Source organism: Micromys minutus, assembly GCF_963924665.1.
Source record: "Micromys minutus genome assembly, chromosome: 8".
NCBI lineage: Eukaryota > Metazoa > Chordata > Mammalia > Rodentia > Muridae > Micromys > Micromys minutus.
The window spans coordinates 18,165,501-18,179,791 of NC_137977.1; the positions used below are offsets into that span (position 1 = coordinate 18,165,501).

Genomic DNA, 14,291 nt, shown 5'->3' on the forward strand with positions numbered 1-14,291 from the left:
AAAGAGGGTGCTGGGGAGATGGCTCAGTGGTTAAGAGCACTGGCTGCTCTTCTAGAGGATGTGGGTTCAATTCTCATCATCCGCACAACAGCTCACAACGGTCTGTAGCTTCAGTTAAGGGGATCTGACACTACCCCCTGTAGCCTGTGTGGACACCAAGCATGCCTGTTGGGTTTACATGTAGGCAGAACACTCAGACAAAATAAGAACACATAAAACTATGCTTTAAGTAAAAAAGGAGATTGATGTTTGTGGCACATGAAATTATTTGGAATCCCAAGTTCAGCATTTATAAATAAATTATTGGAACATAGTTATTCATTTTCTAGTATGTATGGCCTTTTTGTTTGATACCCATGGGTAAATTGTTACAACAGGTTTTTTGCTCTTTATTAAATAGACATTACATTAACCAAACAAAAAGTAAATCCCTGCTCCTTTATTTTTACTTTTCTGTCCTTCCGTTTCCGGTAGACTCCATAGTAGTAGTTCTCTTGTGCACATTTTACCTGACTTCTTAAGTACAGGGCCATTTTCTGCTGCTTTTGCTTCTCTAAAGCAGTGTCCATGCTCGGCCAGCAGAGGGCGCAAGAACAAAGAAAAACAGTTGACAGTGCTACTGAAATGTAATGTTTCCTGGTATCTTTACTGCTTCTGCTGCTTCCTTTTTCAACTCCTTAAATAGCTAAAATACACCTTGACAATCACTGTTAGACAAAGCATGTGTACAGGTTCCAGAGCAGTGTCAGGCCATCCAATGAGCCGTGGATCTTACCCATTACAGCCTTGCACTCTGTCTGAGCGTAAGTGTTTTAAATGGGACGATAATATCTTCCCCACTGCGCTTTCCAGGCAACTGAAGAATAAACTAGAAAGTACATTACATAGTATTGTATGAGCCAGGAAATACTGCATGGATGATTTCTGTTCACTGAAACATTTACTCAGCAAATGGTTGCTGCACTTGGGTGTTTCTTTGTCAAGGAGATTTCCACTCGCAGCTGCTTGGTAATCAGGATCCTTATTGGCATGGAGAAGCATTTTAGGGTGGATAAATCCTGTTCTGTCACATGACCATGTACACTATCAGATTGCTCAGGACAATCTGTTGGCTGTGTTTACCCGAGACAGCAGGTTTCTCATTACTTCTGAATCAAGATGCCTAGTCTTTTCCAGCTTCACTTTGGACTTTACCAGAGGAAGGGAAAGCTCCCTCCATGAAAGCCGAGCTGACTGTCCTCACTTTCCTCTCTCAGGGTGACAAGTCTGTGAGGGTCATGCGCTCCCTGTTGGCGGCACAGCAGACCTTTGTAGATCGTCTGGTGCACCTGATGAAGGCAGTGCAGCGAGAAAGTGGGAACCGCAAGAAGAAGGTAAGCCACCGTCTGAAAGTGACGTCGCAATGCTAAGATCCAGAGTGTCGGCTGAGCGTTGACCGCTGCCTTGTTGGGTTGCCATACCACACACATGTACATCGTTTGCTTCCTTTCTAGAGACAGTTTTTTACATCCTCTGTAGTCTTGACTCATCCTTCTGCCTCCCCTCCTTGAATGCTAGGTTTAAAAACACGAGCCACCATGCCTGGCTTTATAGAAGCTTCTTATAGGAAATTATAGTTCCAGGAGCCCAGAGCACTGATGATGCTGGGGCTCTGACTGATGGGTTCAGAGAATTAAAGGATCAGTTGGTCCCGTGTTACTCCACTGGGAAGTTTTAGAACTCTTTGTCCCCAGGCACAGTTTCAGCTACACTGCCTTGCTGTCTTTTATCTGGAATCTTAGTTGCTTAGAGACACGATCATTTACATGAACATTTTGAGAAAACAGTGGACCAAGTACCTTGTAGAATCAGTCTGCCTTTATGTATGCTCTGACTAGCAGCCATTTCTCTAGTGAGCAACTTCCACATAGTAAACAAAATAGCTAGGCATCTCCTCTGCAAATGCTTTTTTTCCTCTGGGCCATAACTTTAGTGATAGGAAGGATTCATGTGTTATCTTCACTTCTCCTAATCCTGTAAGGTAATCATAGGCAGATGTTTCCTGGTGGCTTTTGTCAAAGACTACAACCCATCTGAGGAATATAGGTATGTAAGGGAAAAGATAACACAGGAAAAGTTAAAGAATTGTGTCAAATCTTAAAAGGCAAGAAATAAACAGATTAAACAGAGAGATGATCAGGAGCATTCATCTGATGAGAGAAGAAAATTAGCTGAGCAGAAACACTTTTTATCAAGTTGGCATTTTCTTTATTGTTTATAAGAATCATAGACCATGATCAAATAAATTCCCAGTGCCATCTGCTGTCACCACAGACTCTATGCCTGTCCCCAGGGTGAGAAGCAGGCCCTCGTGGGTCCCTAGCAGTGGGTATGACTGCAGCTTAGATCTTTGATCTTATCAGCCATTCTCTGCTTAGTCTGATGAGACTAGGGGTCTTATGAGGACAAAATTAAGTAACAGTAGGACTTGCACTCCCAGCACTGGTCCACACTAACAGTTTGCCATCTGTCTGGTGAAGGAGGATTGGCCATGCTCCTTACTGAGATGCAGAAACAGACCTGGGCTCGCTAAGAATTGATTTTAACCTCAGAAGGCCTGTGGTCATACTGAAGGGAAATTCCCTTGGCTTGGCAGTCCTTAAACACTATTTGTTGACCACTTAGTTCTTAGTGATTCTAGAACTTCCTCCTCTGGAGTGTGTATCATAATTGAAGTACTTTACCTCTGGATACAGAAGTTTGGTTTTCCTTCTTAAAGCCTGGGTATGCCTCCCTGTTTACAGAGTACAAGACTCTGCTGGCTTCAGAGAGAATGGATTACTTGGAGTTGGGTAGATGAGCTTTATGGATGTAAGAGATGACTTGGACTGCTCGAATTCTCAAGTCTGTGGTCTATCTTATGTCTGTGAGTTTATGAAAATGAGAATTGGGTGGTGGTGGGTAGGTAGCAACTTCCTCCAAATTAATTCAGTTGTCCTCTTAAGCAATTAAAAGATGCACTGGGGGAAGCATAAATGGAATACTTGACTAATCTTTGTTTGTACAAAATTAGGCTTCAAATAAAATTATCCTTCTCTGTGGCTTCATAAATCCTTTGGACAAAGAAAATGAACCTTTAAGCTTCACTTGTATGTGCATTCCTGGCTCTTTCTCAGCTCCAGTAAAAAGAAATTTTCTGTCACACCTGAAGAAATCTAGCCTTTCATAAGGAGGTGTTTTTTGAAGGCATGCTGCTGCTATTGGAAAGTGGATTATTTATCAACGATTGTTACTTACACATACACTCTGCTTCGTGTTCTAAGAAAGTACAAATATACATATTCCTATGCTTTCTTCTATGGAAACATTTCTAACTTTGGTAGAATTATATCACTTCCTTCTTTCCTTGCCTCCTATAGGCCCTCCCAGTTAGCCCCCTGAATCCACTCCTACCCCCAACTCAAGTTGCATATACACGTATTGGGCTGACCACTCTGCATTGGACAAAACCAATACGGGGACTCAATCTTGAGGGACTAATGTTCCTTCTTCCAACAGTAAATAATTAATTGCCTATAGTTCTGCATCTAGGCCTGGGACTCTGATTTTGCTTTTCCCCTTCCATGTTAACATATTCACTGATGTGCCATAGCTTCGGTCCTTCGGTCTTATTCATACAACCATTTCTAGGATAGACTGTGTACAGCAGCTTCCCTGGTGTCACAGCTCTAGCTAGAGACGGTGGGACCTGGGAGAATGGAGCGGATAAAGAATGCAGTAGTTGCATGCATTACACTTTGAGAGCTAAGAAGGTCACACCAGTGAGGTTCTCATGATTTCAAGCTTTGTACAATCACAGTGATAAGCAGCATGTGGAAAAACTGTTTTTCCCACAGAGGCATAATTGAGTAGCAGCAGCAAGCAAAACTGAATAATGTGAGTAAACTCACCCCTTCCTGCTACACCTGGAGGAATAGAAAACACTTTCCAAGAACAATTCTTGTTTTGAAGGAAGTGAGCTCAGGTCTCTTGCCTTGTTTCTTGGCATTTTCTCACAAATTCTCAGAACTTTTCACGTGAGTCCATTTCTGGACCGTCCAACACCTGGTATTGGTCCTTTGGTTCTTTTGTCCCTTCTTCTGCTACATCACTGAGCCAAGATGCAGAAGCTCTGATGTACATGTTGTACTGGGCCTGGGCTCTCCACACTCAGTTGAGTGCCGCATGTGCCCAGTTGTGATTTTCTGTGATGGCTTCCATTTTCTGGAAAGGGAAGCTTTGATGAGGGGTGGTCTTACCTGTGGGTGTAAGGAGAAGATTTGGAATGGAGTAAGGAATTAGGATGGCCTAGCAAAGTGAAGGCCATAGATCATTTTCTAAGGTCAGTGACCTCACTGTTCCCAGGAAGTTGGTGAGGTTTCCGGTACAGGCGTGGTTTCTGTCCTTTGGAGTAGGCTTTAGGTCCGATTGGATGACAGTTGCTTGCTGCTGATGGGTGAGTGCAGCTTCTTGGACCTCTGTGCACGTCCCGCCGTGTCTCGGTTGGGCAGGAAGTGCTTAATTGCTTCCTTCCCCTGGGAACTTGCATTCTATTTCCTGGAAGCATGAAAGCTAGACCTGGGGAAAGAGCTTTCAGGTCAGATCCAGCCTCAAGGTGAGTCCTATGTCCTAAGTGTGTGGTGTCTCAAGCAATAGGGGCAGAGGACACCAAGAACGTTTGACAAAGACTCTAGGAACCATACACACACACACACACACACACACACACACACACACACACACACACACACACACTCTTTTACTCACTTTACAACTCACTACCCCCATCTCAGCCACCCCTCCCACAATCCTTCCCCTATCTTCCCCTCCTCTTTTCCTCTGAGTAGGTGAGGCCCTCTGGGTATCAACAACCCCCTTACCCCCCCCCGCCTCCAACCCTGGCACCTCAAGTCTCTGTGAGGCCAGGCCCTTCCTCTCCCACTGAGGCCAGAGAAAGCAGCCCAGCTAGAAGAACATGTCTCACATATTGGTTTGGGGATAGCCTCTGACCAGTTTTGTGGGACCCACATGAAGCCCAAGCTGATCTTCACATCTACTACATATGAGTGGGGAGGCCTAGGTCCAGCCCTGTATGTTCTTTGGTTAGCAGTTCAGACTGAGAGCCCCAAGGATCCAGGTTAGTTGACTCTGTTGGTTTTAAAAACCATATTTTTTTAATATTTAGCTAAAATTATGTACAATATATATATGTATAAGCACATTTACATAAATGTATGTATGTCTGTATATGTGTGTGTCTGTGCCTGTCTGTCTTAAGGGACATTAAGTACCCTGGTCTGACAGTGCTCCCTTCAAGAACCATAGACTAACAGAACCTCCAGAACCAGACGTAAGAAACTGCTGTGTGAAGTGTGAGGATTGTCCTAGTGACTTCCTTGGTTGCTTCTTGGGTGGAGCGCAGGCCCTCATTGCTGTAGATTTTAGGTACTTTTTTGTACTTTGCAACTGATGTTAATAGAATCTGTTTCATGCCATTATTCTATGCTTGGGAAAGGTTCTTTCATTTCCACCTCATTCCTTTCTAATTTGTTCTAGAATGAGAGACTTCAAGCATTGCTTGGAGATAATGAAAAAATGAATTTATCAGATGTGGAGCTGATCCCATTGCCATTAGAGCCCCAGGTGAAGATAAGGGGAATCATCCCGGAAACAGCTACACTGTTCAAGGTAAGGAAGTTGGTCATCACTGTGTGATCAGATCAGAACAACCTTGTAAGAGAGGTATGCCTGTGTGTGTGCATGTGTACTGTCTGTGTGTGCATGTGTACTGCCTGTGTGTGCATGTGTACTGCCTGTGTGTGCATGTGTACTGCCAGTGTGTGTGCATGTGTACTGCCAGTGTGTGCATGTATACTGCCAGTGTGTGTGCATGTGTACTGCCTGTGTGTGCATGTGTACTGCCTGTGTGTGTGCATGTGTACTGCCTGTGGACCTGGTGTCATCAGGTCAGAAGACTGTGGTAGATGCTCTGGTACCCGAGTTGCAGATGGTTGTGAACCACCACGTAGGTGTTGGGAATTGATCCTGGGTCTTCTGTCAGAGCAACGAGTGTTCATAACTACTGAGACATCTTTCTAACCTGTCACTACGTGTTAAGATTTTTGTGTTACAATTATAGAGACATCTCTAATGCAAATATGTCATAGTTTTATCTTTAGAACTTTATTTTAATATTTACTTCTTTAACAGTAGTTAACACAGTTACTGTTATTCATACATGATATTTCAAAGGTAAATTTCAAGATGTATGTTATATATTCAGTATATAAATTTAAATGTCTAGATATGAGGGCCTTTTAATATATTTCTAAACATATCTCAGCCCAGTACTCATTCCTATATACTTTATAATGTTGTTACATTTTTAAGTAGCAGTTCCCTTTACTCTTTTTTTTTTTTTTTGACTTCCTATTTATTCTTTGTGAGTTTCACTTTATGTACTGCAGCCCTCCTCATTTCCCTGTCCCCTCATGTCTGCCTTTTTGCCCTTGCAGCCTCCCTACCACAAATAAAACACAGTCAAACAAATCACAATAAAATCACAAAGCAGAACACAAATCTCAGTGTGGAAGCTGGAGTATGCTACAGTGCGTCCCACAGTATAGCCCTCCGTCCACTGCACTGGGTCCTTGGTCTGTTTCCAGACCTCTGGCTTCTATGACACCATCAATTTTGGATCCTCACCTGACCTCCTCCAGTTATCTTCTTGTTGCCTTGAGTTGTGAAGATCCTGCAGCTTTGGATCAGCCAGACCGGCACTTTCACAAGTTCCATTTGTGGGTGATACAGATGTTGGGGTGGGCCAACTCAGAGACCTGGATCTGGGCCTAGGTGGTAGCTTATCTGGTCAGCATGCCAGCTCTTAAGCATACCACCGGGGCAAGCTCCCCAGCACTGCTCCTGCTTGCCACCCAATGTGGCCATTGATGGAGGAAGGGTCAGCTGTCTTGCTCTCAGGGACAGCTCACCTGCACCCATTTGTTCAGTGCCAGTTCAGTTATGTTGCTCAGGGAATTTGCAGAGCCCACTCTGCCAGCTGCATTAGCCTGCGAGGGGCAGGGCCAGCTCTCCAGCTCACAACCTCGGGACTGGCTCACCCAGGCTTCCCAGTCAGGGCCAGCTCCACTGTGCTCCCAAGTGCTATAGCCATTGAGTAGGCAGGGCTAGCTCCTACAATCAAGGCCTGCTCTCCTGACCGCCCCAGGTAGCAAGGGGCGGAGGAGGACATTATTCTATTTACTCAAGTCATTTCGAAGCAGATGATTGACAGGCGCGGGGACAGCTCTCCTTCACTGTCCCCAGGACTGGCTCACCTGCACCCCAACCACCAGAGTCAGCTCTGCTGTGCTGCGGGGGCAAGTTGCGTGGCCCAATCTCCCAAGTACTGCCACCAGAGAGAGATGGGACAGCTCTTCAGTGAGGGGTCGTGTCAGTTCTGCACGGCCCCTGGACATCCATGTGGTCTCCGATTGCTCTGACTTGGCACATCCCTATGTTCTCTAGTGGTATATGAACCACAGACATTGACACCGACCCCTGATGCTGTGTAGCCGCAGACTCAGATATATCACTCAGTGGCAGCTTGGTCTTGGATCTCACCATGGCCCCAAGTGGCAGGGTTGGCCACTCACAACAACAACTCCTCTCGAGGTTGATCCTCTCCATGATGCTCAAGATGCTCCTCCTCTCCTCCTCTCCCTTCAGAGCAACACATACTTGCACATTGTGATGCCTCCTGTTGCACACTGGCCAGTCTGGCGATCCCCTGGGTGACATTTTCAGTCCACACTGCACAGCAAGGCACGGGGCCAAGCCTGTGCTATGTGCCAGAGGGGAGGTCTGTGGGTGGCATGGTACTCCACAGTTGTCTGTCTTCCTCCTGTGCTGCACTGCATGGTGGTAGGCACCCCCGTGTATCTCTGGCACTCCCATGCTGTGAGGCAGAGGACAGGTCTGTGGGCATCTTTCCTTGCCCGCATCATAGCATGGATGAACTCAGGTCTCTGTCTTCTCCTTCTCTGGGCTGCCTGGATTTGATTTGATTTGATTTGATTTTCGTGTGTCTTAGGTATAAAACAGCTTTGGCCACCAAGCCAAGCATCAGGCTAGAATGAACAAAGGACTGCCTTCTGCTCTGTCCCTGACTGATCTAAGAAGTTCTTATTCTTAAGCAGCGTGCCAAATGTCCTTTTCCCTGTCTGCTGACTGTACAGGTAGAAATTAAATCAGACTAAGCAGGCAACATGCAGGATGGTCTGGGAGAGACGCCATGGTTGAAGTGCTGTGATTCTAGGAGCACACAGCATAAACCTCACTGACATCAGTTTATATCAAATAGGGAAGGACTTGGAGAACATAGTAGAAAAGACTGGCAAACCAGGAGCTTTCCCGAGGCCTAGCAGAGCATCCTGTGCAGCTGAGCTCACACAGATGCACAAGAGCCTCGGCACACAGCATAATTGTACTGGTAGCATCTATTGTTTCAAAACGTATTTTAATTGCTTTAAGAGTTTTTATTCTGTGTCTTTTTTCCCCCTTAAGTATGAATGTCACTGTATTGCCCAGAAGTGGCCGTTAAGTTTGAATCTCTAATGTGTGCATTGCTCCACTGAGTCTTAAGCAACATGGTGGGGAGGTCCTCTGCCAGTGAGCTCCACCTCTGGCCTTTTCGTTGCCTTAAATTTTAAATATTTCTTTCAGCTTACTTTATTGGTCTTGAAATTTATTAATAATTTACAATCTTCAACTTAAAATATTGGTTTTATAACATATAATTGGAAAATGCTGGTATAGTATTTGTCTTTACATTCTGATAGGGGGTTGAAATGCAGACGCACAACATGAGCAGTCTGTGTGTGTGAAATGCGTTGATTTGGAATAAACCAAAACCCAATGTTCCTTTTCTCTAAGAACCAGTCACGAGTGATGAGGTAGAAACATAATGGGTTTTTTTTTTAAGTCACGGTATAGAATAGTCCATCTTAGGCGGAACAGATGGATCCCACACATATGTTCAGTTATAGAATATTTTCATATTGTCTTCTATGTACTGAATAATGCCAATCAGAAATGTTTCTGATTAAAGCATCTAGTCCTGTTAGTTCCATCTTCTGCTTTGATCTTAGACGTGTAGGCTTTCTTGAAAACTGTGAGTTGGAGTTTAGGCATAGTGTCATGAAGTAGTCACCATTCAAAGCTAGTGATTGGTGACTTACATAGCACCAGGCTAATCCAGTTCATTCAGGTCTTCGATGCCACAGATCTAGAAAGTAAAGACTATTCCTTAGACTGGCCAGCATTGAAGTTAAGATTTTTGCATCTATTTGCAGAGGGGTTAGGATTCCTATAGTGTTTTTATAAACTTCTTTCAATTTAAAAGGGTACAGGTTTCTTTTCCCAAGGCTTTTAGAGTTTTTGTAGACCTTATCCTGGTAGTAAAAGCTCTGTCTTGGTAGAGTGTAGACCACCTCAGGCGCCGGGATGGGTGCCAGGTATGCAGTGTATGTCGCTTGCTATAGATTTCATGTTTTAAATTTGGTTTTACATCAGCATATGAAGAGCACAACCAGTCCCCTGCCCTAGTCTGCCGCTCCCTAGGAGCATGGCTCGGCTCCTTGTCTGGGCCTGAGCTAATTTACCGCAGAGCTGGTCACCGGATACCCTACACAAAGGTTCAAAGTTAGACTGTCAGTTTCATCAGTGCTTCTGGGTTCCATAGATTCTCAAAAGTGGTTCTTGTTTGGTTGGTTTTGTATTTGTCTGGTGACTGTCCCCTATCTTTGGCAGGTGGTTTTCAAGTCTGTGAAGAGCTGTGTCCACGCTTGTTCTGTCACTAGTGTTTTGCTGTCCCCTTGTCCACCTGACTCTTCTTCCCTCTGAGACTCTTTATATTGTTTCTGTGGTTTCACATTTTGTTGGATTGTATACTTATACATTGTATCAGACTCACTTTTTGTTACAAATCTCTCCTTATTTTCATTTTGTATATTTTACCTCTCAGTAATAAAAATCCATAGAATCTCTCTCAGAATGGTCTTCTGACCAGTTGTCTCCACTGTGGTGGTCTTCGGATTCCTTTGATGTGAGGTGTTGCATGATTCTCCCATTTAAGGCTTGATTCCTATTGATCTAAGCAGATGGCTAACCTAATCTAGATGTTTTACATAACCCAGAGAAAATTCTGAAGGAAGTATTTCTAAATAAGCTTCAGAGATATTTGCAATCTCAATCTAAAATGGTTTTGAGTTTCAAAGATACAGACTCAATGGTGTGTAGTTGTCATACATCTGCCTGTTTTGGAATGGCGTTCTTTAACCTTCTTGTTTCAGTGGCTCACTGCCACCAAAACCAAACAGTGAACATGTATCCAGAGTCAGCTCTGTCAGTCACTACAATTGTCAGGCTTGGGCCTGGTTCACAGAGGAGGAAACGGCTTGAAGACTCCTGACAGGTCACCCGGCTGCTACCTGGCAGCGTTGCGTTCCTGTGCTTTCCAGTCTGAATCCAAAGGCAGACTGTTGCCTCGGTCACAGTTCCTGCGTGGCACCCTGCTTTTCTTTCTGACAGCCAGCTCATTATTTAAGCCCTATGTACGTGCTAGAGCTGCATTCATTAACTCCTGTCCCAGGCTTCAGTCAGTGTCTTTCTTCTGCAGAGTGCTCTTATGCCGGCCCAGCTGTTCTTCAAGACAGAAGATGGAGGCAAGTACCCAGTCATTTTCAAACACGGAGATGACTTGCGTCAGGATCAGCTTATCCTTCAGATCATCTCCCTCATGGACAAGGTGAGCACACGTCTGTGCTGGCAGGGACATCGCCTCCCTTTAGAAACTACAGTTTATCATGTGCATGTTCACAGACCCAGAAGCACTGTGTGATTAACTCACAGTGCTACACAGCCCAGCAGTCTCCACTTGACCTTGACCAAGCCTGTTTTTGTCACTGCACAGTGGCTCTCATGACAAGGAGGATTGCACATATCCATACAGCATTTCTTCCCCAAAGTTTGATGGTGTCAGATTTAGTAATCTCCTGAGTTAGATCTCTACTGATTGCCAGTCTCTGGCTTTCAGAGAAAGATAGTTCTGCTTTGTCGTTGTTCCGCCTTTCAGGATGGTACTTTGTGTTGAGGAAGGTCAACATGAAGCATTAGGGATAAGAGTAATGTTTACTGACAAGAGTATAACGTGTTCCAAATCGATGAAAATGGGTCTTAACCACCCATTCATTAGCTCATTCTAACAGAGTTAATGATTGCTCCTGTGTCTTTATTGTGTGACTGTGCAGAGGTGTGTGTCTGCGGGTCAGCTTCCGGAGGTCATGACATTCAATTCATGTGTTTTATCTTTCAATCCAAAGCTCTTACGGAAAGAAAATCTGGATTTGAAATTGACCCCTTACAAGGTGTTAGCCACCAGTACAAAACATGGTGAGTTCCTTTTGTGTCATGATCGCCTTCGTGAATGAACTTATTCAGAGAACTGAAGACATGTTGGGTTGTCCTCCCCTTCTTCCTGCCCCCCATCAGCCCTCCTCCCTGTGCTGTCCTGCCCCCCTCTTTGTTTTTATGTTTTCATTATTCATTTCCTCCATCTTCCATTCCCCATGTCTTTCCTGTCCCCTCATCCCTCATTTTGCTCTTTACAGTGATAAAGGGATGTATTTGGAAGATACTTGCACATGAACATCAGAATAACACCTCTCCCTGCTTTCTGATTGGCTGTAGCTCATAGGATTTTCTCACAGCTGCCTGCCCAGTCCTTTGAGTTTCTGTGGCCCAGAAAGGCTTTGAACCACATGTTTGCAAAAGCATGTGGCCGTATACAATCTGCTGTGTTTACAGTATGTACACATGAATGCATGTGTACACGTTTGAGCATACACATAACACACCTGTAGGTCTTTGAGGTACTGAGCAGCGCTTCCTGCATGCCTCGCCCTCCCTTCCTCTCTGAGCCTGGTAGTCTTCCTCTCAGGCTCTCCTTGGAATGAGATTCTGAAAGTACAGTTGAGGTTTTGTGCCCTTTTTGCTTTCCTGCATCAGTTTATTTCTCTCCTGTATTTACTCTGGGACAAATAAAGAGGAGGCCACCTAACTGAGTTGTGAATTGCTGTCAGGCCCCTGCGGCTGTGCCCAGGTATTTCTTGGCTCCTGCCCCACTTTCGTAAGCTTTGGTTAGAGTGGATTTCTTGGGTTTCTCAAATGCTCTTTCAGACTGGGCTTTTAAGGTGCTGGGATCTGTATCTGACCCTTCATTTCCTATAAAGCTTCACCTGCTACTGCTCTGCTTCTTAAAAACATGGCTCGATTACATCATGGCCTTTGATTTCTGTGTTACTTGGATCTCCCTCAGCTTTGTGGTGTCCTTTCATTTATGATGTTTATTCCAGTAAAATTTGAACTTTAAGATAAGTTCTTTTCTTACACATGTGCCATGGTTTATACTACATGGTAGAAAGCTAATGAATACTTGTAGAAGTGAATGGCCCTAGCGTTTGCCCTCTTTGTACTCTGCAGGGATGCCCTTTGCCCACAAGGTGTCAAGGAATCCGGGTCATGTTTGCTGAATCCAGAGATGCTGCCTCACTCCCTCAGATTTATGTGCTTGTTGTTTTACACTCTTCTTCTTGCACGTTGACCAGTCTTTTTACACTGTTTTGCATACTGTACCCTTCTGGGTCTTGGTTTTGGTATGTCACTGTTTTTGTTGTTGAATAGTCTAAGCAGTTTGCGTGCCCCTTCGCTGACTTTCAGGAGATGATAGGGGTGGGGTGAGTGGACAGAACTCAACATTTCTTAGAGTGAGTTTTGAGTTTTTACTGTTGTTAATTTCTATTTGTTTTAAAATTATGGAAGGTTGCCAAGTTTGAGAAGCAGTTTATTACTTTGTGTTTTTTTTATGCTGATAGAAACACTCCTAGGGAAACAAATAAAGCAAACTAATTTTAAAAAGTTTCCTAGTAAATCTGTGACCAAAGTAAAGTTAGCACAGTGGCCACAGACCTTGCTCTACAAACAGAAGAGGGTATTGCTACAGGACAAGGTATGTCCAGTGGAGCCATGGCTTCCTTGGTTAGCCTAGGTGGAGTTCCGTGCATCGGCCTCCTGGTGGGTCCTGGTGCACCTAGTGTAATGCTTGATGCAATTAATGTTTCTTTCCATGTAGGCTTCATGCAGTTCATCCAGTCAGTTCCTGTTGCCGAAGTTCTTGACACTGAGGGAAGCATTCAGGTAATGATGCCATTATGTAATACTCACAGCCGATGAGGAAGGACTTCGTTAAAGTTCCAGTCTCTTTTTAGTCTCCTTTTTCTTCTTTCTGCAAGTTTTTACTTTCTTCAGGCATAAGAATTCTTTGTAGTTGGAAGTTAAGCTGTTAGTGATTGGGATGCTTTGAACTGTACATGGCACATACCGGGCTCAGTATCTAGAAACACAGAGACTAACCCCTCCCATCTATAAACACAGAAACTGCGCCCTCTCCTGCACACAGTACAAACTAAAGCTTATTGTTGTATTCTGCTGCAAAATGCAGATATACTGTAATTTATTTACTCATTAATTGATAAACAGTTTTAGTTGTTTTTATATTCATTTCTTTTATTTCTTTATTTTTTTAATTGAACAACTTTATTTTAAAAACAAAGATAAATGTACAGATTTTAAGCATTGTTGCATAAAAGTATATGAATACATTTTTGTCAGTGCTTGGTTTTTTTTAAAGTTTTGATAGTGTGCATTAAGATCTTACTAGTTACAATGAGCATAAAGTACATGTAAAACAAGATGTAACCTGGAAATAGTCAAAGTTTTCTTGGTGTGTAAAGATTAAGTATAATGGTTTTTTATTTATTTATTTTTTTCTTGAACTTCATATAGCCTGTGAGTTGTATCTGGGGTGTTCAGAGCTTTTTGGGGTTAGTATCCCATTATCAGTGACTGCATATTATGTCTGTTCTTTTGTGACTGGGATATCTTACTCAGGATGATATTCTCTAGATGCAGCCATTTTCTTAAGAATTTCATAAAGTCATTGTTTCTGATAGCTGAGTAGTACTCCATTGTGTAAATGTACCACAATTTTTGTATCCCTTCATCTACTAAAGGACATCTGGGTTATTTCTAGCTTCTGGCTATTATAAATAGAGCTGCTATGAACATTGTGGTGCATGTGTCTTTGTTGTATGTTGGGGCATCTCTGGGGTATATGCCCAGAGGTGGAATAACTGGGTCTTCAGGTAGTACTATGTTTA

General features: G+C 43.7%; 1 protein-coding gene across 2 annotated transcripts in view; it reads left to right on the top strand.

Annotated features, from left to right (window-relative positions):
- The window catches only part of PIK3C3 (phosphatidylinositol 3-kinase catalytic subunit type 3), a 68,476-nt gene that overhangs the window by 31,502 nt on the left and 22,683 nt on the right, over positions 1 to 14,291 (top strand). For both annotated transcript variants that reach the window (XM_080919697.1, XM_080919698.1), the window contains exons 15-19: positions 1,257 to 1,373; positions 5,575 to 5,706; positions 10,694 to 10,822; positions 11,397 to 11,466; positions 13,205 to 13,269. In XM_080919697.1, the coding sequence (XP_080775823.1) occupies positions 1,257 to 1,373; positions 5,575 to 5,706; positions 10,694 to 10,822; positions 11,397 to 11,466; positions 13,205 to 13,269 (513 nt within the window). The remainder of the gene's footprint in view (positions 1 to 1,256; positions 1,374 to 5,574; positions 5,707 to 10,693; positions 10,823 to 11,396; positions 11,467 to 13,204; positions 13,270 to 14,291) is intronic.